Source organism: Lagopus leucura, unplaced genomic scaffold (genome assembly GCF_019238085.1).
Source record: "Lagopus leucura isolate 7727_CA_CO unplaced genomic scaffold, USGS_WTPT01 Super-Scaffold_100159, whole genome shotgun sequence".
NCBI classification, from domain to species: Eukaryota; Metazoa; Chordata; class Aves; order Galliformes; family Phasianidae; genus Lagopus; species Lagopus leucura.
Genome location: NW_024962335.1, coordinates 22,173,083 through 22,200,589, shown reverse-complemented (window position 1 = coordinate 22,200,589; position 27,507 = coordinate 22,173,083). Strand labels below are relative to the sequence as shown.

The window sequence follows — 27,507 nt, the reverse complement described above, 5'->3', positions numbered from 1 at the left end:
ACACAAAAGGCTTGGTAATTACTAGACTGTAATAATTTATTGTTGTTGCTATGAAGCATTCAGCATCTGTTTCCTATATGAAAAACCCTGTAATGTGGATCATGGTTGGTTGATTTGTTTTTTTTTTTGTAAATGTCTTTGGTTTCTACGTGGGCATGAAAAGCAACATCAGACAAGAAGGGCAGTAAGCATAGGTGTAGGAAATGTTTTGTTTCTTATTGTGGCACTGACTTGCCATCAGTAGCATCTGATTCTGATCTTTTTTTAAGAGATTCAGGAGTGAATCAATCAAGTATACAGGTTGAATGTCCTTGAATAAATCTCCCATGGAGATATTTTCCTGTCTGATCTTTGATTTTTTTTCACTGCTGTTCCAAAACATGGAAATATGGACAAGTACAGAAATGTGGTTACATTGCTGTGGAATTCTCCTTTCATTGGAGGGTGTTTGCCTTTTCGTATCTTTACTTTTTAAGTTAAAACTCTGTCATGCTTCAGTGGTGAGCATGCTTTAAATAATTGCAAACTTGACTATTGTTCTTTTAATGCTCCTATAACTCTGGTTTGTTTTTATTCCCTTAGCATATTGTGTTCTGTTACGTATTATCAGCATTAGTGAGTGCCTCCAACAACTGATTAAAAGGATGACATCTTTGCAGAAGTCCCTCCTCAGCCCACTGTTTTCAAATAAGCATTATCTGGGCAGTCGATAATATCTTGTTTTGTAGGGATCTCTAGATGGTTGCAGCTATGTTACTTCAGTTGCAGATTTTGTTATAACTAATATGTATAATGAATGAAGTAGTCCCTATGTGAGACTCATTGGCTTCTGATAGAACAGTTGACACTGTGTGTAGAAACTTTGACCAACGATGTGATGATCACATACAAACTCATATCTGACTGATCCTACAGCCAACTTTATTTTGATTCTGTGGTCATTTTTTCTGAATGCTTTTTACTGTATGTTACTCCAGAATCTACTTGATGATGTGGAGGAATTTCACGAGCGTGCTCAAGAAGCTATGATGGATGAGGTCCCAGACTCGTCCAAGCTGCAAGAGTTGATAGACATGGGCTCTGGCCTTTATGTAGAACTTCCTGAACTGCCAAGGCTGAAGCAGGAACTGCAGCAGGCACGGTGGCTGGATGAGGTGAGGTCCACTCTCTTGGATCCCCAGAGGGTCACCCTAGATGTGATGAAGAAGCTGATCGACTCAGGTGTGGGCTTGGCACCACATCATGCTGTAGAGAAAGCCATGGCTGAACTTCAGGAGTTGCTCACAGTTTCGGAGAGGTGGGAAGAGAAAGCCAAGGTCTGCCTGCAGGCCAGGTGAGTGTTCCTCTGTAAACTGTTCTTACAGGTCACACTCTTACGGGATTCTCAGCCTTTGTTAGTGAGTTGTGAAGAGTGGTGGCTTTGAAGATGTAGTCTACTTCTGTCATTGCCCAAGAGTTGGGTTTGAGGTTATTGATGAGTTACGGAAGGGCTGATTCCCTTTTGTATTGTACAGTGGCTGGAAGGTGTGACTATTGTTGCTGCCTTTGCTATTTACTTGTCTGCGCCTAAGCAAGCAAACAAAAAAATGCTCAGTATGGTACACAACAACTTCCTCAATTTTAAGGATTTCTGATGCTGTGGCCTTTTGATGGACTTCAGACAATCAAGTTCAGCTTTCTGACCTTTGCTGTTACTTGGTATCCAGTAGCACACTCCAAGAATAGAGCCATGATATATTCTAGGCTGCTACACATAGTGATGAAGTCCCGAATTTGCCTGTCAAATTTGTGGCTTTAGATGGCTGGCATTTTGAGAGAAGGCTGGAAATAATTTTTTTTGTTTGTTTGTTTTTTACTCTAGGCCACGCCAAAGCATGATGGCCCTGGAGGGCATTGTGAATGAAGCAAAGAACATCCCTGCTTACCTGCCCAATGTGCTGGCACTGAAAGAAGCCCTGCAGCGGGCTAGAGACTGGACAGCCAAAGTGGAGGCCATTCAGGTAGAGGTTACAGCAAGAATTGGACCCTTCTGTTTGCATCCTTTTGTTTAGACATACTCTTTATTCCTAGCCCCTCTACCCACAGATATCACCCAAAGGGAATCCTTACTGTAGTTGTTCAGTGTAGTAGTCATAGATTATGTGCTTGAATTCCTTTTGTTCTTTTTGTGTAACTGTTTCTCCATTCACTATTCCATTTTTCCCTTCCTCTTGCCCATTTCATAGGAGATGTAAAAACTGTCAATTTTGTTATGATAGAAATGTAACTCTAGAGGGCTGTATTTATTATTACTGTTCTATGTACTATCACTGGCAATACTTGCCGCAGTGGAGAATATTCTCCTCAAAGGTCTTTACTTTTAGAGTTGGTTATAGGAATGTTTTGGTTTTTTCTCCCCACTATGTGTTGAATATTTATTTATTTTTTTTTGTCTCAGATGTAATGGCACTGATAGCTATAATGCTTTTGTCTGAAATGGGTTGAAGTTAGTTATTAGTTCAGTAGAGCCCCCCTTTTCTATTGCCCTATTCAGATAACATGGACTGAAATTGATGCAGTCTCTGTGATATTCACAGTATTAATCTCTGGACTGCAGCTGCTTTTCTTGTATCAAGTATTTATTGAGAAATGAAGTGAGATCTCATTTGACTTTGCATCAGCCCTTGTAGAACTCTCAGATATGTAGCTTGCTAGTGAGCAGGTAGGATTTAAGACTGCCAGCTTGAAATGAAGCGTCTTACTCCCTAAGCCAGTTGTCCACATCAGAATAGGTGTTGAAGTAGAAACTGTATGAGAGAGAGTTTTAAAAGTAGCAGTGGGATGGCAACCCTGCTGTCCTTTCCATTCCGTTCCTGTTTTTGTCACTGACTAGAGTGGTATATGGCTTGAAATCAAACTGGCCACTGACACAATGGTGCAATCTTTGACTCAGGGAATTTTCTTTTACCCCAGAATGGGAACAACTATGCCTACTTGGAGCAACTGGAGAACTTGTCTGCCAGAGGCCGCCCGATACCAGTGCGCCTTGATGCCTTGCCACAACTGGAGTCACAGGTAGCTGCTGCGCGGGCTTGGAGAGAGCGCACGGGAAGGACCTTCCTGAAGAAGAACTCGAGCTACAGTCTGTTACAGGTAAGCAACAGGAGTACAGTGTCAGACTTCAGAAGTGGATCTTGATGCTCTTCTGCAGTATTGGAAGGCAGAATAAATTATCAAATTTCATTTGATAATAGAAAACAATAAGTTTCAGCTGAACTCAAGTGAAAAGAACAAAAAAGACAAGTCTGTGTTTGGCTAGTCTTGTTTCATGTATAAACAACCTCAACTGTTGCTTTTTTAAGAAACAGATTAAACCTCCAATTCTTGGGAATAACAGTGTAAGTTCTTTTGGTTACAGGTTCTGAGCCCTCGCACTGATATTGGTGTCTATGGAAGCAGTAAGAATAGACGGAAGAGGGCAAAGGAGTTGATGGAGAAGGAAAAGGAGAAAGATCTTGATTTGGAATCCCTGAGTGAGCTGGAGGATGGGCTGGAGGAGGCCAGGGATACTGCAGCTGTGGTAAGGAGCAATGAAAGGTAGTGTCTCCTGATACGTGGATTTAACTTGTCTCTAATCTATGTAAAAAAAATCTTCAGGGAAATCTGATAAATTTTGCTGAAACAAATATTTAATAGTACTAACACAGTAATATAGTTTGTTTTTTTGCAGTGAAAGTAGAGGGAGGCACAGTTCAGCAAATAAGTGCAAGTATATAATATGTATCTGGCTATGTAAATAGCTTAGATGCTCTTGGTCTAATAATGTGTGGGTGTTCTAATATTCTGATAGGATTTCAGTACATATGAAATGGAATGTAACTCTTAAGCAGTACCCAGCATAGTACTATTCGTTACATTTATGCAGTATACTAAACTGAAGTAAATTCTGTTTTGGATTGTTTTAGCAGTCGTTCCTTTGATTCTTAAGATTTATGGTAGTGGTTTGCTGATATGAGTCAACAGATTTTAAAAGTGTGCTCTAAATTTGCTGACCTTAGACATTGCCTACCATACTGTAGAAAGTCTTTTTATTTAAGCATTGTCCTTCCTTGTTCCTACATGAAGAATGTCCGAGGGCTATCTGTAAGGCTTCATCCTGGAAACTGGGTAGGAAACAGTGTTACATTTGTTCTTCTTTGTTGGAAGGATATTGATGCAGCTTATCAGAAGAACTTGCTGTCATTTGGCTGCCCTTCCTCCACAAACAAAGAAAATACATGCAGAATGTTTAATATGGCTTATATACAACCAGTTTTATCTTAGTATGCTTCGTTATATTTATTTGAATAGAGACACTGAGGAAATAGAAGTTGCTTCAGGAAGATAAACTGTCACTCAGAGGTTCCTGCTGCTGTCAGCATTTAAACAATGAATATCTGTTTCTCTTGTGTTTTTATGATGGATTTAATTATGAATTTCGGACATTTTTTAAACAGAGAACATTATCTAATATTTGTACAGTGGTTCTGTCAGGAGGAAGTAGAGGAGCAATATGTAATTGAGGAGGCATTTTAAATGAAGTTTTAAATAGGTTGCACAGACCCATAATTTTGGGCTAGTTTAACTAAGAAGATCTCCTGATGTGTTTTTTCTGTGCTGCTAATAAAAAGTGATTTCTTCTAGCTGTGGAGGTCATGAACTGTTTCTGTCTTTGGATAGGTGGCCATATTCAAGGAGCGGGAACAGAAGGAGATTGAAGCCATGCATGCTCTCAGAGCAGCTAACCTGGCCAAGATGACTATGGTGGATCGTATAGAAGAAGTCAAATTCTGTGTCTGCCGCAAAACAGCTAGTGGATTCATGCTGCAGTGTGAGCTGTGCAAAGACTGGTTTCATAGTGGCTGCGTGCCTCTCCCCAAAACAAGTTCTCAGAAGAAGGGCTCTAGTTGGCAGGCCAAAGAAGTGAAGTTTTTGTGTCCACTTTGCATGCGTTCTCGAAGGCCACGTCTTGAGACGATACTGTCTCTGCTGGTGTCCCTGCAGAAGCTGCCTGTACGGCTGCCGGAAGGGGAGGCATTGCAGTGCTTGACGGAGCGTGCCATGAGTTGGCAGGATCGAGCACGGCAAGCTTTGGCTACTGATGAGTTGTCCTCTGCTTTGGCTAAGCTTTCTGTGCTCAGCCAGCGAATGGTGGAGCAGGCAGCACGGGAGAAAACAGAGAAAATAATCAGTGCAGAGCTACAGAAGGCAGCAGCCAACCCAGATCTTCAGGTAGGGGTGTGAATATCTTATGCGCTTTGCTAGTCATTCTTCATTGTGTCAAAATGCCTTTCCTTGCTTGGAGAGGAGAGAGCAGTTAGGCTGAGAATTCTAGTGTTTAGGCAGCTGTTAGTTTCAGGCTGTTCCTGGCTTTTCTGGGAACAGGTCTATTACTTTGAACTCATTGTCAGTAGCAACTGTGTAAACACAAGCAACAAGTGTAAAGGATGCTGGTTCAAACACTACAGCCAGCTAATGGCCTGAAGATTTTTAAAGAGGTGGCTACTTTGGTGTCCAAGTTCCATTTACCTCTAACAGAATCATAAGTATCTGTATTTGTAAGTTCTAATAGATTTCATTCTTGGCATTTTGATATCTTAGGAAACTTTATCAAGGGCTGTAGGGAATCACTGGTACTTTTTGCAGTCAGCTTGCTCATCTTGAGATCAAGATCAGTAATCGGATGATGCTGTGGTGAAGAAACTTGTACAGCTCCAACATGGTATAATTTGGTACCAATGAACAACAGTAGCTAGATCTTCCTAGTCACTGTTACTCAAAAACTTGGAAATAAAATCTGCAAGATCCTATTTCTGTCTTTCTTCGCAACTTGCTGTGAATGGGAGCCAGACAGTTGTCTTCAGGATTAAACAACCATCCTTTTCTTAGTGACTGTGACCTCAGCTTTTTAAATAGATTTTTCTAGAAGCTTAATTGTTTGAGTTTCTTACTCTGTTTTTCTTTCAGGGACACTTAACTAGTTTCCAGCAGTCAGCCTTTAACAGAGTGATAGGGAGTGTGTCCTCTTCCCCTCGGCAGACTTTGGATTATGATGATGAAGAGACAGATTCTGATGAAGACATCAGGGAAACATATGGCTATGACATGAAGGTAAGTAATCCAGTGTGGCTTGTCTGTGTGGAGTTAATTCAGAACACCTGTTTTCGATTTGTTTCAATTTATTCTGGAATATTTTAAGCTACTAAGTATATTCTGCCCTGGCTTCTGATGCACAAGAGGTACTTCTTAGTTAAGAATGTCTTAGCTTTGGTGTTTTGGAAAGTTCTGTAATATTTTTGTTCAAAATCCTTAAGTGTTCTGTGATTGAGTTTCAGAAGGTTCTTTCTATTGCTAAAGAAAAAACTGTTCCTCAGGGGATTTGTATTCATAATACCATTGAGATTGGACATTGTCCTTATGCCTCTTCCAGAGATGTTAGGAATCATAAATATGAGTAATATTTGGAGAGCTCTTAATTGGTTTCCACTGTAGCAAAAAATAAGTCTTTGAAAACTTTGTGCCCTGTAAGAAGCTTCCTGATGCCAGAGCTGCTCTCACGTTTTCATACCTTTATCTTCATTCAACCCACATATAAAAGGAGGTACATCTGTTCAGTTCTGATCTGTGGAACTGTTCAGGTCTCAATCTCTGGTTCACGTTGTGAAACTAGTCCAGTTCAGAAATTGTCATTGTAGTTATACTTTGTATACATTTTTTTTTTCTAGAGAAAAAAAGTCATGAGAGAAAGCAACTGTAGAGCTAGCCAAGCATTGTCTGTATGATGTATTTCATTTTAGTGCTTCTGAAATATCTTTTTTGTATGTATACAGATGAAAGTGATGTCACCGATTCTTCTTACTTTGTGGCTTCTATTTAGTGATAGTGTCATTTCTACTTTAAAGAAATGTGATTGCACAGATTCTTTTAAGGCACACTTTCTGCTTTCTAGAGGAACAGTGAATTTTTCAGATATGCTCTGCCTCAATCTCCTGTTGTTAGTAACTTGTGTCTAAGTACATAACTGCATGAAGCTACATTTGTCTTGCAGCCCTGTGAGATGCCAACAAGAGTAAATTGTATTTGAATATTACAACTTTTATTAGAATGTCTTCATTAGAAAAATGCTGCAAACTGTTCTTTGCACTGGAAGTTATAATAAGGCATTTCTGAAAGATGTGGCACATTCTGAGGTTGTGATGAAAGAAAGCGTATGTTGAGAAAGATGGCAGGCATATGCTTGTCAGGATGTGAGGGTATTGCAGGAGTGTAATTTCATTTCTGTTGAGTGCATTCTGTTGTCATGATTTGAAAATCTGTTACTTGTCCTTTTGATTTGTCCATTGTTATAAAAATCTAAAGTAAAAATCTGACAAAACAAATGCAGATAGGGACCAGAAATGTCTTTTGTTAGGTCAGCTAATGTGATTGGAAGAGCAGGCACATTTTTATGCAGCCAAATTACTCAGTTCTAACATAGATGCAGCAGAGTTCAAAAGAAATGGCAAAGTTACTCAGAATTTAATTCTTTATACTGTTGTCTTTCAAGTGTTTCTTCCCATTTGTGGTTTATAAATGTTTTCCGTGGGAATGATGGGTTTAAAAATAATGTATAGAGATTATGCTGTGAAAATAACTGGTTGAGGAGTTTATTAATTTCAGCTGTAGGAGTGAGGAAGGGAGAAGTGAATATTAGCAGATGTCAGGGTATCTACTAAGAAGGGTTTGTGCCTTCAGATTTTCTGCCTACTGTAATGCAAAATCAAAACAAAGTTTTTTCCCACTTTTAAGGCATTCCTAACCTCTTTCTATTTGTGGATCCACTTGCATCGATGACATGCATCACATTCATTATATTTGTTTTTGTAACACATTTGAGATGTCAAGCAGCCAGCTTTATGCAATGCACTGAGTACAAACCAGTGCTATCATTAGTCTTTTCCTGAAAGTATTCACAACATTCTTAAGTATTGCAGCCTTTCTCTTTTTTTTTAGTGTTTGTATCTTAAAATTATTCAAGATTGCCATTAAAATCCTGATTTCAGGGCAAAATTTGATTTTTATTTATTACTGCCATTTGGTGGCCATCCATCTATTGATATTTAGATCCTGAGATCCTGTGCTGGATGAAACATGCAGTTTTTTCCTTTCCCTCTAAGATCTTCAATCACAGAATCACAGGATCACCAAGGTTGGAAAAGACCTTCACGATCACCCAGTCCAACCATGCACCTGTCACCAATAGCTCTCACTAAACCACGTCCCTCAACACAAAATCCAAACGTTCCTCAAACACCTCCAGGGTCGGTGACTCCACCACCTCTCTGGCAGTCCATTCCACTGCCTGACCACTCTTTCAGAGAAGTAGTATTTCATAACGTCCAGCCTGAATCTCCCCTGGTGCAGCTGGAAGCCATTCCCTCCAGTCCTATCACCAGTTACACAAGAGAAGAGGCTGACCCCCAGCTCACTAATACCTCCCTTTAAGTAGTTACAGAGAGCATTTCTTTCAATAATAACCATTATTTACTTTGCATACCTCTGCTTTATTAAAGATGCAGTCTTTATAACCTTGCAGTCAAATTTTTCAAACAAAACTGTAAGCTAAGTGAGAGTGTCATGTTGACTTCTGAAGACCTCATTTGAAGGACTGCTTAGGGAAAAAACTTGACAAATACATCTCATGACTCACTGATTAGAGAATTAGAATTCACTTGCCTCCACAGCTGCTGTGTTCTTCTATTGTTTACATAGGGATTTAATTTCTACCTTTTTCCAGTGGTGTTGGTGTCTATGGTGGGGATACTTTGAAGGAGGGTTTTAGGAACAGCAAACTGTTTGGCCTTAGTAGAATTTACTTTGAGGTAAGCATTTGTTAGAGCCAGATGTTACATTTTTTTTCCTGTGGGTCTTTTTCAGGACAATGCCAGCGTAAAATCTTCTAGCAGCTTAGAACCCAATTTGTTTTGTGATGAGGAAATCCCCATTAAATCAGAGGAAGTGGTGACACATATGTGGACTGCTCCGTCATTCTGTGCCGAACATGCGTATTCATCTGCTTCTAAAAGCTGCTCTCAAGGTATCTGCTTTCCTATGCACTGGATAAAATTGAACAGACAACTGGAATGAGCAATCAGAGAGCAAGAGAGGAACTACTCTTGTTGCCTCTGCTAGTTGTAGAGGATATGTTCTCTGTAAGGAGTAAGAGAATAGCATTGCAGTTGGGATGGCTGGTATCTAAAGCTGTGTCCATGATTTTTGTTTTTGTGTTTCTTTATCTTTTGCTTGGGATTGCCTCCATCTTTAAGTAGCTGTTGTGCAAAGTATGTAACTTCTTTTTTTGTTTTGATCTCTTGCAACTTGTCTCCCGTCTGAAAGGTTCCAGCACTCCAAGAAAGCAGCCTCGGAAAAGTCCACTGGTACCTCGCAGTTTGGAGCCCCCTGTATTGGAGCTGTCACCTGGAGCAAAGGCTCAGTTAGAAGATTTAATGATGGTAGGAGACCTACTGGAGGTATCACTGGATGAAACTCAGCACATCTGGCGGATTTTACAGGCTACTCATCCACCCTCTGAAGACAGATTCCTTCATGTAATGGAGGTATGATCTTGTAGAAGTAGTCTAGTAGAGGAAAAAGATCACGTCATTTATAGTGGTTCTTTTTAAGGGTTCGTGAGGAAAGTGTTTAACATGCTTAATTTCTTTTTATGACAAGGTTACCAGTTAGCTGACCAAAGGAAATGAGTTGATTTAACCTTTCTGGATTTCAGCAAAGATTTCAGGGCTATCTATCTTAGTATCCTTCTGGACAAAATCCCAGCCTGCAGCTAGACAAAAAGATAATGCAGTGGGTGAACATTGGCTGGTGAGTCAGGCTGAAGGGTTATGGTAAATGAAGATGCATTAGACTGACAGGCAGACAGTAGTGGGGCTCTGTTTTATAATCAAAGAATCAATTGAGCTGGGAAGCAAAGTGGCAGGTGTGGATCTCTTCTCTAATGACACCAATAGGACCTGAGGGAACAGCATGGAGCTGTGTCAGGGAGAGTGTTGTTGGGTATTAGGAGAAGGTTCTTCACCTGAGAGTGGTAGGCACTGTAACAAGCTCCCTAGGACAGGGGTCGTGGCATCAAGCCTGACAGATTTCAAGAAGCATTTCAACAAATGCTTTCAGACATAGGGTCTGAATGTGGGAGGTCGTTCTGTGTGGAACCAGGTGATGCGTGGAGTGGACCTTAATAAGGACCTGACCTGAAGAACAGACCATCCAGTTTTAACCCCCTGCTGTGGACAGGGCTGCCACCCCATCCAACCTGGGCTTGAGCTCCACCAGGGATGGGGCAGCCACAGCTTCTCTGGGCAGTCTCTGTGCTAGTGTCTCATAACTATCAGAGTAAAGAATTTCTTCTTAACATCAAAGCTAAATCTCCCCTCTTTTGGTTTAAAACTGGTGCCCCTTGTCCTGTCATAATCAGGCCATGTGAAAAGTCAGTCTCCATCTTGTTCAGAAGTTCTCTTAAAGTACTGGAAGGACACAGATATGTTTCCTTGAAGCCTTCTTTTCTCAGGACTGAATATGCCAGGTCCATTAGCCCTTCTTTGGGAGGTTCTCTAGCCTTTTGATCATCTTTGTTGCCTCGTCTGGACCTGTGCCAATAGCTGCATGTCTTTTCTTGTGCTGGTGGCCACCTTTTAAGCTTGTCCAGATACCTTTGGATGGTATCTTTACCTCTGTCATACCAGTTGCACTACTCAACGTATAGTCATCTGCATGCTTGCTGAAGGTGAAGGTTGTAATGAAGATCTTAAAGAACACTGATCCCAAGGCCAATGGGAGTCATGACTTGTCACCAGCCTTCACCTGACCGTGGATCTGTTGACCACAGCTGCGCAGTTAATAAGAACACAGAGGTTAGGCTTGGTAAGATGTAAGATCAATAAGTATACAGATGTTAGGCTTAGTAAGATTATCACAATGGAAAGAGAATCAAAATAAGTGAAAATGTGTACTGGTGTTGCAGTAAACTCCACAAGGAGCAGTCTTCAGAGAGAGAGATTGTTTCTCAGTGATATTCCTCAAATGGGGTCTAGAAGAGGTGGAGCCAGGCTCCACACCTTCCTGGCAGCACGAGTGAATTGCCTTCACCCGTGTTCCCACGGCTGACTCGTTGCTTTCCTCAGATGGTCAGTCAGAGGTTCAGGCTGTGATCAACAGCTCCCATACAACAGCACTCTGGTTGCAACCATCCAAACAATTCCTTATGCACTGAACAGTCCTTCAGATCTGTATCTCTCCAATTCTGAAGTAAGGATGTGGTGTGGGACCACATCAAAGACCTTTCAGAATTCCAGTATAGACAACATCAGTTGCTTTTCCTTTGTCTACTGATCTTGACACTCCATTGTAGAAAGCCATCAGATTGGTCAGGCACAATTCTGCCCTTGTGAAGCTGTGCTATCTAACTTGGATCACAACCTCATCCTGCACATAGCTTGACATAACATCCAGGAGAATCTGATCCATGACCTTCCTAGGCACAGAGGTGAGGCTCAGTGGTTTGTAATATCTTGGGTCTTCCTTTCTACCCTTCCTAAAAATGGAAGTGATGTTCCCATTTTTGCAGTCACCAGAGGCTTCACCTGATAGCTGTGACCTTTCAAATATGATGGAGGGTAACTTGACAGCCATGTCAGTTCCTTCAGGACCCTGGGATGCAAGTTGTCTGGCTCTGTAGACTTGCACACATCCACTTCCATCAGGTGGTTTGGGACTTGCTTCTCTTACAGTGAGGGGGGTTTTGCTCTCCCCAACCCTCACTGTAGATATTCATAGATGGTAAAAGACATGGGAAGCCTGACTGCCGGTGAAGACTGAGGCAAAGAACTTGGATACCTCAGCCTTATCTGTGTCTGTTGTAGCCATATCTCCCTTCTTGTTTATCATGGGCTAGGTGTGGGAGGGGGGAGAGACCTTGACCTTTCCCTTCTGTCCTGTGTACTTGTAGAATTCCTTCTTGTTTTTCAGATACCTCACCAAGTTTAGTTCCATTTGTGCCTTGTGCCTTGGCTTTCCCAATTCAGTCTCTGTGTGTCTGGATAGCATCCTTGTATTCTTCTCAAGCCACGTGCCCATGCTTCCTCTGCCATCCAAAGGTACCTGAGCAAGCTTGAAAAGTAGGCCCATGAAAACCTAATGAAGTTCAACGAGACCAAGTGCAAGGTGCTGCACCTAGGTTAGGGCAATCCAAGATACCTATGTAGACTGGGAGAAAGACTCATTAAGAGCAGCCGTGTGGAGAACCGTTTGGATGTCCTGATGGAGGAAAAATCTAGATGTGAGGCAGCAGTGTGTGCTTGCAGCATGGAAGGCCAGCATCATCCTGGGCTGCATCAAAAGAGTGATGGCCAGCAGGGAATAAGAAGGGATTGTCCCCCTCTGCTCTGCTTTTGTGAGGCCCCATCTGGAGTACTGCGTCCAGGCCTGGGGTCTCCAGCACAAGAAGAGACGAAGCTGTTGGCGTGGGTCTAGAGGAGGGCCACAAAGATAATCAGAGGGCTGGAGCATCTCTCCTACAAAGAAAATTTGAGGATGCTGGGCTTATTCAATCTGGAGAAGGCACCAGGGAAACCTCATTGCAACCTTCCAGTACCTGAAGTGAGCATATAAACAAGGTGGAAACTGTGATAGGACATGGGAGAATGGATTTAAAACTAAAAGAGGGAGGTTTAGATTAGCTATTAGGAGGAAATTCTTTACTCAGTGAGTGGTGAGGCAGTGGTCCGAAAAGCTGAACATGCCCCATCCCTGGAGATTCTCAAGCCTGGGTTGGAAGGGACTTCTTTAAGACCTCTTCCAACTCAAGACATTTTATGTTCCTGTTAATATGGACAGCTTGTACTTACCTTAGATAATATTTGTACATTGCCAAGTTTCTCTTGCTGGGGAAAGAGCATTGTTTTTAATGTAGGTAACAAGATTCCAGTTCTCATCAAATTAGCCCACATACTCCTATTTTTTGAAAATATTCTATGAAAATGTGCTGAGTTTTCTGCTAGTACTGAATAAGTCAGGTGTATATGGTGATTCTAAGGACTAGTTCAAATTGTTTATGCCTCATTCATGTTGTGGCTAAATAACGTGTATGAATGAGGGCTGTACATTAGAAGAGAATGTAAACTCTTGTGTTGGAGCTGTACTGCCATCCATCCTTCATCCTGTGTCACCTGAATAGGGTCATTTTGACCATATATAGTCACAGAGTACATTATTGCTATTTCCTGTACTGAGCAGTATAGGAAATGCACTGAAGATTATTCCTTACTGGCAATAGCATACACCAACATGAAATGGGTTACATTTTTTGAACAGTAATGCATGCTGATCAGTTATCATTCTTTTGAGTGCCATCCAATACAGTGGGTAAGTCAAGATGTTGCCAAACTGCTAGCTTGTAGGGCGGTAGCATAAAGCAGATCCTTCTTCTGGAGAAGTTCTGCATTACTATTTTTAGATCTAGGGACTTTATTTCGTAAGATTAATTTTCTTTTAATCTTATGTTTTGGTTATAGGTTTTTTTGATGAACAATTTGAATGCCAGCAAATAGCACTTTATAAATAGCATGCCACAGTGTTGGACTGATAGCTAAAAACAGCTTTGTGGGTGGAGGGTAGTGTTCAACATTTTTGTGATTAAGCTCTGCGAATACTTGTTTGGCCAGAATTACTCATTTTGAGTTAAATACCTTTCTTTCTCTATGTAGATGCAAAATAGGTAGACTTCTGCAAATTAGTCTTCAGAGAACTTGTTATAGGGTGGAGAAGCTATATTAAGTCACGTACAGTAAACAGACCCAGTCTTTACTGGCCTGTGGTATGTCCTTAATCTATTAATATAATTAAGGTTAAAATATATGGCTGAACTAACTCAAACTGAATCAGTCTTGTTTGTTTGAAGTGGTTCTAAATAGAACTTGTCACCTACAATGACAGCTTGCTAATTGTAAACCCACTTTTTGATCTGAATCTACTACTTAAGAGTGTTTAATAACACCAGTTTTTTTTGTAGCGTGTCCTGGTTTGGGAGCTATTCAAGTAATGGATCTGTTGCATTCTTCTCTTGCTGGAGTTGATAATACATTTTAAGAATTCAGCAATTGTTCTGTCCTAACTTCCAGGATAGCAATTGCTTTCTTCAAAAATAATTATAGGCAAGACTGACATAGGATGAAAAACAAGCAAGAACACCTAGCCATCAATCTTGCTAACTTTTATTGAAAAGCACCGTGAGCAGGGAGTTGGGATTACTGCCTGTTTTTTCTCCTTGCTCTTGCTGGTATTTTACATTTTCCTACTGGACCTTGTAAATTCACTATGCTTTGGGTACTTAAGACTTTTTTTTTAGTACAGTGAAGATAAAGGTGAGCCTCTTTTATTTAGAATTCGTGACAGTATGTTGCTGGATAAGTTTCTTCCCCCATGTTATGGTAACGGCAGAGGTAAGTACGGTTTTAACCACAGATTTATGGTACATGGGAATTTGTTTGGAAAAAAACCCCAACAATCTCTTTTTACCCTTTTATGAAGGATGACAGCATGGATGAGAAACCACTGAAAATGAGAGGGAGAGACTCGTCTGAGAGGAAGCGGAAACGAAAGCTGGAGAGAGCAGAACAGTTCTTTGGAGATCTGAAGCAAAAATCTAAAGAGTTGAAAAAATTAGAAAAGCCGAAGAAAAAGAAGCTAAAACTCACCATGGATAAGACAAAGGAGCTGAACAAGCTGGCAAAGAAGCTGGCCAAGGAAGAGGAGCGGAAGAAGAAGAGGGAGAAGGTGGTTGTGGCAAAGGTGGAGCTGGCAAAGGAGAGCACAGAGAAAAAAAGAGAGAAGAAAGTCCTAGATATTCCTTCTAAGTATGACTGGTCTGGAGCTGAGGAGTCAGATGATGAGAACGCAGTATGTGCTGCACAGAACTGCCAGAGGCCCTGCAAAGACAAAGTGAGTTTTTGCTTAGTCCCATCACAGTCAATTTCACGCAAAGTGAATTCAATGATAAGGCTGAACAGCTTGAGTAACAAAAGTAGAATAATTTGAAATGAGAAGGTATTGAATAGTACTTGGGTAGGTATGTAAATGGGAATAAAACTTGACAAACTCATCTCATTCTCCTAGCCACTTTAAAACATGAGGGGAAGATGAAAAATTACAATCTGGGAAAAAGTACTCTATCTTGGTTGGGAAGTTTAAACTCTTCAGACTGGACTGCTGAGTAACTTTTACTGGTAATGGAGAACATGCATTGTCTGATTCAAAGAATTCTTTGCCTCGGTGATAAAATGTTCCAGATCACATGCTGTTTCTGAGCAGATGTGCAGCACTCCTAAGTGTAGTACATTTTCAGTGTTTGCTGCATACAGCTTGTGAGCAGTGATGCTGCTGGGTCTACAGACTGCAGTGCTTCACGTTGCTGTTGGGAGATGGATAATCAGCAAGTTTAGAATTGATTGGTTTATTACAAAAAAATTTGATCTGCTTTTCTGTGTGATGCTTTCTGTTCTGACTGTCAGCTTATTCTCCTACAAACTCCATCTTAGATATGTTGCCACTACTGTTATTTTTACAAATGTATTTTTGTTTTCATGTTGCTCTGTAAGTCAAAAGTAGAACTACAGCAGCAGTAGCTGCCATGGCCTAAGGATACAGAAGGAGCAGCATTGCTGGGAAAATACTACTTTTTAAACTGAAGCAGCTTATTAAAACAAGTTGTATAGTTCATGAATTTGTGCCAAACACTTTTTGCATTCTCATTCTATCGGGTGGATTTAATAGAAGACATTTTCTTCATAGAACCTCTGCTTTTCTGTCTCTCCTTCTAATGTTGCTGATACAATCTCTTGCAGGTAGACTGGGTGCAGTGTGATGGTGGCTGCGATGAGTGGTTTCATCAAGTTTGCGTTGGTGTCTCTCCAGAAATGGCTGAGAATGAGGATTACATCTGTATAAACTGTGCAAAGAAAACAATGCAGGGCCCAAGTAGCCCTGCTCATGCGCCACCTCCTTCTTTCTTGTTGAGCTACAAACTCCCAATGGAAGATCTTAAGGAGACAAGTTAGCAACTGCTTGATGTCTGGAACTTGCTGAGAAATGGACTGCTGATACCCCTACAGAAAGAGAGGGTTTGAATCTAATGTAGCCACTGAGCTTCACTTCCAAGGATGTACAGACCTGCAGCAGAGTTGGTCCCTTCCTTACAGCTGGCTTCCTTCATACAGCAGGGACGTCAAGGCACAGTGGTTCTGACTCATCTATGCAGACACCGCCTCATTAGGAGCTGCAGCCAGTGTTTTGACTTGAGTATTTCCATCTTTGAGAGTGGCTGTTGCTCTTAGAGACTGAGCTAACCCGAGGCTGTTAGATTAGACGCTTCAGGGTGTTAGAAGTCCATGTTGGCAGCAGAGCTGGCCTGAAATTGGTGGCATGGGCTGGAGCTTTTTAGCCATACCACGTTGCCCTAAGGAGGTTTTGGAAGTTATCTTTTGCCTCCTCCTGCCAACCCAGTGAGAAGGGCAATGTCTCAAGAGAGTTGTCTCCGTATCCAGGCGGCTAACACTACTCTATAAGGATGGGAGCAAGTGGATGAATGAATGAGTTTCTCTTTTGTAGCTGAAGGGCAGAGGAGCTCATGATCTCAGAAATAGCAAAGGTTCTGTGTACCAAAAAGAAACCCAATTCTACTCTGCTAGCAAAATTTTTACCTTAGTGGGGGACAACTGATCTTCCTGTCCTGAGGGGGCCGGGAAAAAATGATGTCCATCTTGACCAGAGCTTGTGAAAAGCAGAGTGCTTCCCTTTCTGCAGGGGTGCCCTCTCCTGTTCTAGGCTTTGCTTAGAGTTCCGCACTCCTGCACGTTAAAGTTGTCTCACGCAGGATGGAGCTGGCAAGGAGGTACAGGGCACCAGCTTCTGTGATCTGTACCCAGGAATGGGAAGGAAAGAAGACAGCCCACTTACCTCAGAGGTTACACTGACATGTGCTTCTGTGAAAAGTTTCACTCACAACTATTTCCAGTATCACCAGGCTACGGGCATGGCCTCGAGAGATACCAGCAAGCAGTCTGCAGATACTGTTCACAGTGCAAATTCCCCTCCCTGCTGGCCTTGCTGGATGCGTACCAGTCAGCAACAGTTCTTGTTGAGAGTTACCCCTGGCTTTGCCAGAGGACCAGAGGGCTTGGGGTCATCCTGGGTGACAGTTGTTTTAGTAAATCCATTTTTAAAGAAGGACTTGTTTTTACTTTTTTCTAAATGTCTCAGACTACTGACTTGTTCTATAAATAGATTATTTTTCTTTGATTTTTTTATACTTACCACTGTTAACCAGCAGCACAGACAGAGGTTCACAAAGCAAAAACCTGCCCGTGGGCTTGGGTTTTTTTACTCCATTCCTTCCTTGTAGTACAAGGAATTAGCAGTTACCTTCCCCATTCTAGCCTGACCAGCTGCCTGTGTTTAAATAGGTAAATACATTTCACGTGCTACCTTTGTGTTTGGGTTTGTTCCTATTTAGTGGGGCATCTGGGCCTTAATGACTCCAGTCAGTGCTGGCTTTTGTGTATGTGAATGTCTGAAGCTAGCCACTGGGCTGTCTTGTCCCCCCCCTTCCACTCGCTCCCTATTGTGTTTCCATTCTTCTGCAGTTCTAGGAGTGTTGTAAGTAGTGTCCAGTCTTACTAGGAGCTGGATTGGGATTTAAAAGAAAATTGACAAAAACAAAAGTGTTCTGTCTTGACTGTTCTGTGTCCATTCTCTTGTTCTCTGATATTTGGAAGTTTATTTATCTGGCAGAATTGTCCGTCCAAAAAGAAAAGAAAACAAAACAACAGCACCTCAGCTCAGGTAGATGAACTTTATTGGTTTATTTGTGCCTGCTACCTGGGGAGAGGAAGATGTGCAACAGAAAAGAGCTAGGGCAGAAAGTGCAGGATCTTGAGAGTTTTTTGAGTGCAGATTGGTCACTGGCTTCTAATTCCTGCTCCTGAAAGACGAATGTGTGAAATGGAAGCTGTGGTTAAGCATGTGGCTGAACGGGCACCCTAGCAAACTTAAGAGTATTATTTGTTTACTTAGTTATGAAGGAGTCTATGCTATAGCTAGACATGCCCTCTTTTTTGCATCCACTTACATTTTTTTTCTTCTCGATGTACGTTTAGTTTTGGTAAACTGGTTTAAACAGTTGTTACTTTCCTTCAGGCTTTAACTGATGGTACTACATAAATGTTTCCCTATATGGAGTGGATAGACTCTCTGTCACAGATGTTTAATTGTTCCAGAAGTAGACTAGTACAAGATTTTGTAAAGAATCCCAGTGTCTGTATTCTTTCATGACTCCTAGAATTCGTGACACGACAAGGAAAATGTGGTCAGCATATCCTGTTAACTGTTGAGCATATCCTCTTAACCATTCTTACATTCTCTGTCGTGATAAAAGTCATTGTTATATGTAATTTACCATCAACTGGAAAGAGTTCTTTTAGTAAATCTGCATTGAATGTTCTTGTTTCTCTGAGTAGAGGGTGTGATCATGAGCAGAAGGAAGCAAAGAGCGATACAATGCAGTGGTCAGTCGTTCTCCTTGTAACAGGCGTAAAAAACAGTGAACAAGAAATGGGCAAGTAGGCACCTTCTTAGTAGCTGTTTTCACGTGACCATATGAGGAGGTTTTTACCTTCTCAGAAGGAGATTACTGCACTTCTTTAGCTGTGTGTTTTGTTTCCCATCTACTTTTGGGTAAGGTGTTCATAAACTGAAGACCATTATTAGCTTTACATCTCTCTGTTTAAACATTTATTTTTAAAAGCATAATTCTTCCCAAAGGATTGCTGATAGTATAAAATTTTGAATAAATGTTGACTTTTTGAAAAATCTGCAGAAATGTAGTTAGTGGTTTTAAAAAAAAAACAACAACAAAGCACAACAAATTTCAGCTGTGATACTGTCCCCACATCTTAGCTTATTGAATTTTTATGAAAATATGCAAACAAGTAAACCAAAGTTAAGCTAAGGAAATCATTTTCATAAATGCTTGCTGCAGCTGTAAAATTTCTCATGCTTTAGAGACAACATGTCAGTGTATACAAAATCTTAGCTCTTGTGTATCTAGAACAGTACATGACTTAATACTGTATTCCACAAAGAGTATTAACCACAGTTCTTGTTTCTCTTCATGTGTCAAATAACCAGAGCTGTTGGATGGAAGGAAAAATGGCCAAGACTTGAGTTGTGCCTGGAATTGGGCTGCTTTACTTGCATAGTGATAAACATCACTCCTGAACTCTTCAGTGCTATTACTTTCAGGATTTATGCTTTTTACAAAGTATCTGTACCTGACTGCATATGTGGCCTGGACTATTTGATAATAAGGGCTTAAGTTAAAACTGATGATGCTATGAAAACTGTCTTGAGTTATTAGAGTGCAGTGTTACACAGCATAAGATAACAGAAACAGATGTCTGTGTGTTTTGTTAGCCACACTGTGAAGCTTGCATTCTTATTTTCAGCTTTTAGAATCATTGAGTAGTTTAGGTTGAAGAGGCTACGGAAGGTCATCTGGATCAACCTCTCCTTACCAAAGCAGGGCTGACTTGAAAGTAGGTCAAATTTTGTGTATTTCCAGGATGTTTGAAGGCCTCTACAATTTCCTGTTCCTGTTTTATAGCATCTTCAGTGTGTATTTTTCTCTGATGCACAGTCAGATTCATTTGCTGTAGCTTTCCTGCTGCCTCTTCTAATTTTACTTGTGAGAAGAGCCTGGCTCTCTCTTTTCTATAATTATCCAGTAGGTGTTTGTAGTCTATAGACCCTGCAACCCCCTTAATTTCCAAGGTGAACAGTCCCAGCTTAGCCTCCTTTGGGCCATCTTAGTCTTTTAGCAGTTTTGTTGGTTCTCTGCTATACTCTGCTATTTGTTAACATCTGTTTTCGTGCTGGGAAGCCCCAGACTGATCGTGAACTCCAGATCTGCCTTACAAGTGTTAAAGTGTACAGGAGAAAAATCACTTTAATCTCCTGACTATGCGTTTCCTATGCAGCCTGGTATGGGTTTGGCCTTCATGATAGGCAGGAGGCATGCTGCTGACACTTAGTTTGTCCACCATTATTCCCAGATCACTTGGTTTATTTTTGTCCAGATGCAGATCCGGTTAACTTAATGAATTTATGGTCAGCCCATTACTCCAATCAGTAGTGATGCAACTGAATGAACTTTCCTCCCATGTTTTAGGCTGTTCTGCTCTTCTCCTCTTCCTCCTCCCATTATTCAGTTTGGTGCTACCTGCCAGGTTGCTGAGGGCGCAGTGTATCCCATCACCAGGTGAGTAAAACATAAAACAATGTTGCTTTCCCTACCAGCCCTGGAGGTACTCCATTCCCAGCTGACTGTCTGATAGACTTCAAGCTGCTGATTGCTAGTCACAGCAGTGCACACAGTTTTCCATCCATTTTGTTGGATTTCCATCCACTCCACATTTTTGTTTTTGTTGTTAGACAGGGTAAACATCCACTGCTTTCTCCTTGTCCAACCCTTCACAGAAGGCAACCAGATTGGGCTAATGCTGTCAGTGATTCATCTTATCCTTCATGGCCCTGAATGTGACTTCAAGGAGAATTCGTTCCATAATCTATTCAGGGATGAGGGTGAGGTTGGCTGTCCTGCATCCACATCTCGTTTCCTATTCTTCGTTGAATATGATGGCAGAAGAGTTCATCAAAATCCATCAGGAAAATGATCCTCTGTACAGACGTTTCCTTGGCTGCATTCATCATTGTGGCATGTAAGATTAGAAGGAAAAAAAAAAGAAACTACATGAATTGCAGTTTGTAAGATGCATGAAGAACCTTAAATGGCAGAACTGAGCTGCTTTCAGTGCTGCTCACACCTATACTCTGTGAGCTAATAAGCAGTTGTGTCGGTCCCGTACATCTAGGAAGGTTCTGGGCTGGCTGTGTTGAGGTCAGTGTTACTGATGAATAGCCCTTTTCCATGCAGCTCATTACACTAAAAGAAAGGCATAATATGAATGAGAATGAAGAAGGGCAGCTAATCTTTGCCCTAGTAGAAATGAGAGAGCCTACAGCTTTGTTCATTCACCAGTAGGCTGCTTACTAGTCAGCTGCACAAGGATAGCTGTCACCTTTGTTTTGTGTTGTTCTAACAACAGTTACTGGAATAAACAACTTTATAGCAAAGTAAAGCAAAAACTATTTGGATTTTTCATCAGTTGCCTACCAGACATCCCTCGCTCTCATAATAAGTATCTGCCTGCCTTTTGAAGGCAGTGACTGGCTGAGAGAAACACTGTACATCACTGGTCAGTTTTGTACTCTGGAAATGAAAAATTTTTCAAAGGCACAAAGTTTCTTATTTGTTCTCTCTGAGAACTACGGTCTTGCTGAAAGCAGGGTTTGAGGGTTTTCCCCCATTAGATGAAAATGGAAAGCAGGGAGCTCCTTCAAATCCTGCCCAGCTGCAATCACTAAGAATGTGTTTGGTCAGCTTGCCTGGACCAAACAGGAACTCTGCTTGGAGCGCCAATAGTCAGCAGGGAGATGCAATAAATTCAGCCCTTATCAAAATTCTAGCCACGCTGGCTTTAGAGGAGTGATAAATGTGTAGGACAGCTGGAAACTGCACAGCAAGAGATTTAGACCGTTGTACCAAGACATCTCATTACATAAGGCTCAAATGAATGTTAAGTTGCAAGGTAAAGGCATTGAAAGTAACAAGGCTTTATTAAAACCCGGAAATATTTGTGAGGAGTCATGCTCTGAATAGCTTCAAAACAAAAGCCTTGCTGCAGTGAACGGTTTTAATCATAGATGGGGCATTGTGTCTAAATTGGAGCCTTTTCAAAGGCCAATTTTTGGCAGTCACAGCTCCCCCCAAAAAAAGGAAAAGTCCTTTAAAGTTGAGTTGTCTGAGTAACTGCTGTGGGTACTGGTATCTAAGGAGAGCAGCCTCCTCAGAACGCAGGACCTGAAAAAGCTGGATTGCCTCGGCCAGCCCAGCATCTGCTTGTAGTGCCTTGGAGATGTGCCAGCAGATCCAACCACTGTATCAGCTTCCCAGTTGACAAGGTCCATACCATCTTACAGCAACTCAGTCTCCTGCCAGGCTCCCCAGAAGAACAGGATGTTTGCTACTGCTTTTTTATGATAATAGCAGTGGAATTTCCACAAATCCAAATGGTGAATCACAAAATGGGTTGAGTTGGAAAGGATCCCAAAGCCAACCAGCCCCAACCCCCTGGTGTGGGCAGGGCTGCCATCTGGCAGCTCAGGCTGCCCTGGGCTCCATTCAACCTGTCCCTGAGCACCTCCAGGGATGGGGCACCACAGCTTCTCTGGGTAACATGAATTTTAGAAACAGCCCAGATTTTGAGCAGATGTGAGATGGGTAGCAGTTCTGACAACTGGTAATTTAACTTTTCCCTTTATATAGATGAAAATATACTTAACTCACTCCTCCACATCTGCAGTGGCATTTATCAGAGCAAAATACAGTAAAGATTAACATCGAGGACCAGGAATCAGTGTATTGGTAACATTTTGACCCATTATCTCCTTGCCAGATTTTCTGATAGTCTCTTATACAGATGAGAGGTGGGAGATAAGTGCCTTATCTTTGCCCAGAAGCATTATTGTGAGAGAAAATTGATGCACACCAGTGCCTGAGAGTCTCTGGTAAAGAAGTGGAACTGTCTGGAGGCACTCCGGCCTCTTTCTGAGTGTGTGGGACCTTAACATCTCCAGAATTGTTGCATGCTATGTGTTAGAAGGGTGAGGGTGGACTGGAAAGTAAATGTGCAATCAACTGCAGCTTCTGGATATCCATGCAGACACAAGGAGTTGAAGGCAGGAGATCTGATTTCCTCAGGGTCCTGGTAAGAACATCCTTGGTCTATATAGACCTCAACATTTCAAGATTTGATGCTGTTAAAAAATGACAGAATGCACAAAAGTAAGTAAATAGCAAATAATGGAAGAGTCTACACAGTAATAGAAAAATTCCCAACTTGAAACTGAGACTTTTTTTTTTTTCTTGCTGAGTAAAAGGCAGTTTTAGGAAGTTGGCTGGTCAGATTCCTGTTGCAGTCAGCAGCTTCTTCCCTTAGGCCTTCCCATTACACCATGGGAAATTCAAAGTAAGGTGAGGAAATAGGGCTGCATTCTCTTTGAGGCCCTTTATGCAACTCCCCACATCTTCTCCCTTACCAGTGGGGAAGGTCTCACCTCTAATCCCTCTAGGGCTCCTAGTTACCAGACCTCTTGAATTGAAGAAAACCCTTTTACTTTTTTTTTATATAAATAATTATGAACCAGATGCTCTCTGAGTATTGCCCTAACATTGACTGTTTAAAAGCAGATTACAGGTGTTCTTCAAAGGAATTGTGAGATAGGGTTGCACCTGCTTAAACCTCTGAGTGAAGCTTTCCCTTTTACCCCCAGAGCATCTCTCTTCCACACAGACAGAGAGCAGGGGGTTCATATAATCTCAGCCCTCTCAATAGCTATGACTGCATTCTCACTGCAGTCTGTGTCAGCTTTATAACCTTCACCACAGAGCAGTCAGGTGCACAGAGAACAGGAGAAGCCCATGATCCCCAGAGCAATACCCAGGTTCTTCTCTACACTATACTGTACATAAATCTGCTGGACTTTTCTGTCTCACTTCTGGGCCACTTGAACAGTAGTGCTATCATTTGTCTGAAAGCGTGATATCCTTTGGCATATGGTTTTGATATGAAAACATGCTCTAATTAGCTCTTTAGCAGCCAACAGCCAAAGGGTGGATTTATCTTTTACATGCAAGCTACCCATTTTCACACCAGGAAGTAGATGGCTGGGCTTCAGAAGGGTCATGGCTCCTGCCTCCTCCCTGAGGCTCTGCTCCTGCAGTTGCTCTGCTCAGGCTGCCCAGCCTCTGGCAAGGTGCAGCAGGAGCACTGAGAGCTTGTAACAGCTGCTGGAGAGAGGAAGTGGGAGATGCCAAAATGAATGAAGTCTCCAGCCTTAGGAGTCTTTGTTTGCCATTCATCTATTGCTTATGTTGCATAGTATGTTACAGGCGTATATGTAGCTTGCCTAATTGTGTTGTCTTGCAGAAAACCTTTAACTGGTTTAATTTCTCATAGAATTTTTAAGGTTGGAAAGGCCATCAAGATCATCCAACCATCAGCCCGTGCCTACTAACCACGTCCCTCAGTGCCATATGACATGTTTCTTGAACACCTCCAGTGGTTGTGATTCCACCACCTCCCTGGGCAGTCTGTTTCAAAGCATCACCACTTTCTCAGAAGAAATTTTTCCTAACATCCAACATTTTTGTCCAGAAATTGAGACAGTTCTGAAATCTGAGCAGAAAAAAACCCTGCAAACAGGGAGAGGGAATGGCAAGCTTTGTCAGTTCATGTGCTGAGCATCCCTACTATTTCCTGTATGCTGTAGGCTGTGGGGCAGCTCCCCAGCTGTCCCTTTATCTTCCACAAGCAGAGCAGGCTGTTCTCAGGCCAGCCTATCTAACACTTCCAACGTGAAGCCTCTGCCACCCCACAGCTGTCCAGCATGGATGCAGATTTTCTTGCTTTGGGCCACGTCTGTTTGGGCAGTTGTCTGGCAACCCATATCCTCTGGGGCAACTTTGCTTGTGGGAACCTGCCCAAATGACCATGGTAGTGTTTTCTCTTGCTGTGGAACCTGCAGACTCTTGCCATGACTTTTAGTTTCTGCCACTGCTATTTCAAAATAAAAGTGCCTTTCCTTGAACCTGGTGGCTCAAGCAATGGATCGATCCTTTGTGCTTATTTTGGGTTCTTTCTGTGCACTATCAGCCCCTATATATCCCCTTCCTGCTTGTATTTGTGAGAATTGTGCTTTCTGTACTGCCGTTTCCACTTAAGCTTAATAATGTTTTCAGTTTGAAAAGGCTGCTAGCCTGGTGGTTATCAGATGGAGAAAAGGCATTGCATTTGCTCTGGCCTTTGGTTCCCAGATAGCCTAACGGCAAATTGTGCTCCTGGAAGCAGGGAGGTGGCTTGCAAGATTACACAGTGCTGGGGCGGGCAGACACTGTCACACACGGTGGGGGACTGAGGTGGGAGGTGGAAAAGCTTTGTGTGCTCAGCTCACATATGGAGTCACAATCCAGCATGGATCCAGCAATGCTCTCTGCTCCGTGTGACACCGGAGCTGTGCAGTGGCCAGGCCCTGGCTGCTCTCCTACAAGTCCCTGGATGGGTTAGGAGCAGCAGCCATCTCCTTTTGCCCTGTCATCAGCCTCCAGAAAAAGCATGGAGGAGAAGACTGATGTGCCCTTACCCCAAAGTTCCTCAGCACCCAGGGGAGGCATTGCTGAAGCATGGACAGTGAAACAACCCAGCGGCATATGACCAGCAGAAATGCACTCACCTCATCTTGGCTGGTTCATATATTTATCCCCAAGGTTCACTTTATTCCATATCTCTTATTTGTTTCTAGCAGATCTATTTCCCAAGTGTTTGCTTCTGCTCGTCCTTGTTCTTCCATTTTGGCTTAGATATCCATACGGATGCATAATCTTAGGCATCCAGACTGATTTCATCATGTGCATTTTTTCCCTTTGGATTTTCATTGCCTCTGATGGGCTGATTAATGCCCCTCCCAGTTTCCTTTCCTTCTGCAATTTTAAAAATGTGTATTCAGCTCATCTTTTTCTTCACTGATTCTTTGTGATATATGTTGGCCCTCTTCTCATCTTCACTAAAAAGATCAAATTATTTTTTTTAAGCTCTCCAATCTCTCAAGGAGTATCTCTCAAAACGACACTGACTTTTCCCTTTTTCTCCCCAGAAGGCACTGAAAGAGGTGTTCTATTTTAAACACGCTTTGCTCAGGATTTTACAGCTTTCTTTTGTATTTGTAGATTTAATATTTCTCCTTGTTGCTTATGTTTACACTGAAGATTTGTTTTCATTTTAAACTTATTGTTGTGTTCAGCACAGTCTTATCTATCCAGGCAGAAGCTGAATAGTTTGTTATTGATTACACTGTTTCCTATCGTAGTCCATTAGTTCCTGCCCATTAGTTTGTCTTCTGTTTAAATGGTTGATAAGAATATTGTTACTGGTGCACTGTAGTTATCATTGTTATCCAGGGACATTTCTGCAGTGATGCTGATGCACACCACAGTTTTGAGAATCTATATAAACACTTCCTTGTTCAATCTCCTCTCTGCCTACAAGGATCCATTGCACAAGGCAAGGAACTCTTTGGCTTTGCTTTCTTTATTTTTATCACTGTTGCCTTACCTTCAGTAATTTACTATGTCATTGACTGTCAGAAGGTTTGTCTCCAAGAACATTTTCCCATCCTCATGCTCCAGCAGAATTCCCCACTGCAACATTTTCCCTGGTTTCTCTAGCTTAAAGAGATGGCTCTTTTATTTGGGCATCTGTTAAAGCCCTGCAGCAGCAGCAGAATCCGGTGTGAATTGACCTGGTCACCCTCTGAACAGTACTCCATGGCAATGGCCACGGATATCACACGTAATAAATTAGGCAGTATGTGCGAAGAAACTATTTCCTTTTTTTTTTTACATCGGAGTATTTCAGCCAGTGCCGTTACTTACTGCACTGTAAGGTGCAGAGGACGATGCCACTCTCATATTTCCTAGACCTCTCTTCTCGTGACAAAGGGTTGTAGTGTGCATGATCACCTTTTGAGTGAATCCATTCCTGCTCCAGATTCCTATAAAGGAATCCATTAAGGTGGTGAGGCACTGGAGCAGGTTGCCCAGAGAGGTGGTGGATGCCCCATCCCTGGAGACACCCAAGGTCAGGCTGGATGGGGCTCTGAGCAACCTGATCTACCTGTGGGTGTCCCTGTTCACTGCAGGGGGTTGGACCAGATGGCCTTTAAGAGTCCCTCCCAACTCAAACTATTCTATGATTCTATTATTCTCTTTCCCTGTTTCTCTTGTGGGAAGTCTAGCAGCGTGGATGCAGATCCACTATTGATTGATTAACATGGTGTTGCTCCAGTGTTTTCTTCCTCTTCTTTCTTTAGTAATTCTGTAATCTGCCTGCCTGCCTACAGTTTAAACTTTGCCACTGCTTTGCAGGCCTAGCTCTATACCTAAAATCATGATTTTTTCTTTTGCCCCAGATATTCACCAGCAGATGCAATAAGTATTTTTTAAAGCCTTGCCTCATTTACATCCTTGCACTATCACAGCTGTAACATGCCTACTGTGAATAATAATATCCAGTTCTGTGTACCTTATTTGTGGCCTCCAAGCACGGACCTGATGCCTTCAGATAATGACCTGCAGCAGGATGAGGACCTCCTTCCAGTGCCTTGACTGCTGGTGCTGCAGCCCTGTGTGGATCCAGGGCTGGTTTTCATAGTTATGCTTGATTGCAGCTCATGTGGTGACGTGTGGTATGGGAGCTGCCCCATGTCCAC

General features: G+C 42.0%; 1 protein-coding gene across 1 annotated transcript in view; it reads left to right on the top strand.

Annotated features, from left to right (window-relative positions):
- Positions 1-18,371, top strand: part of KDM5A (lysine demethylase 5A) — a 50,047-nt gene extending 31,676 nt beyond the window's left edge. Inside the window, exons 19-28 of the mRNA XM_042889618.1 lie at positions 978-1,333; positions 1,862-2,000; positions 2,953-3,132; positions 3,398-3,559; positions 4,699-5,250; positions 5,986-6,129; positions 8,935-9,094; positions 9,394-9,614; positions 14,599-15,009; positions 15,912-18,371. Coding sequence (XP_042745552.1) covers positions 978-1,333; positions 1,862-2,000; positions 2,953-3,132; positions 3,398-3,559; positions 4,699-5,250; positions 5,986-6,129; positions 8,935-9,094; positions 9,394-9,614; positions 14,599-15,009; positions 15,912-16,124 — 2,538 coding nt within the window. The 3' untranslated portion in view covers positions 16,125-18,371. The remainder of the gene's footprint in view (positions 1-977; positions 1,334-1,861; positions 2,001-2,952; positions 3,133-3,397; positions 3,560-4,698; positions 5,251-5,985; positions 6,130-8,934; positions 9,095-9,393; positions 9,615-14,598; positions 15,010-15,911) is intronic.
- Positions 18,372-27,507: the final 9,136 nt, after the last annotated feature.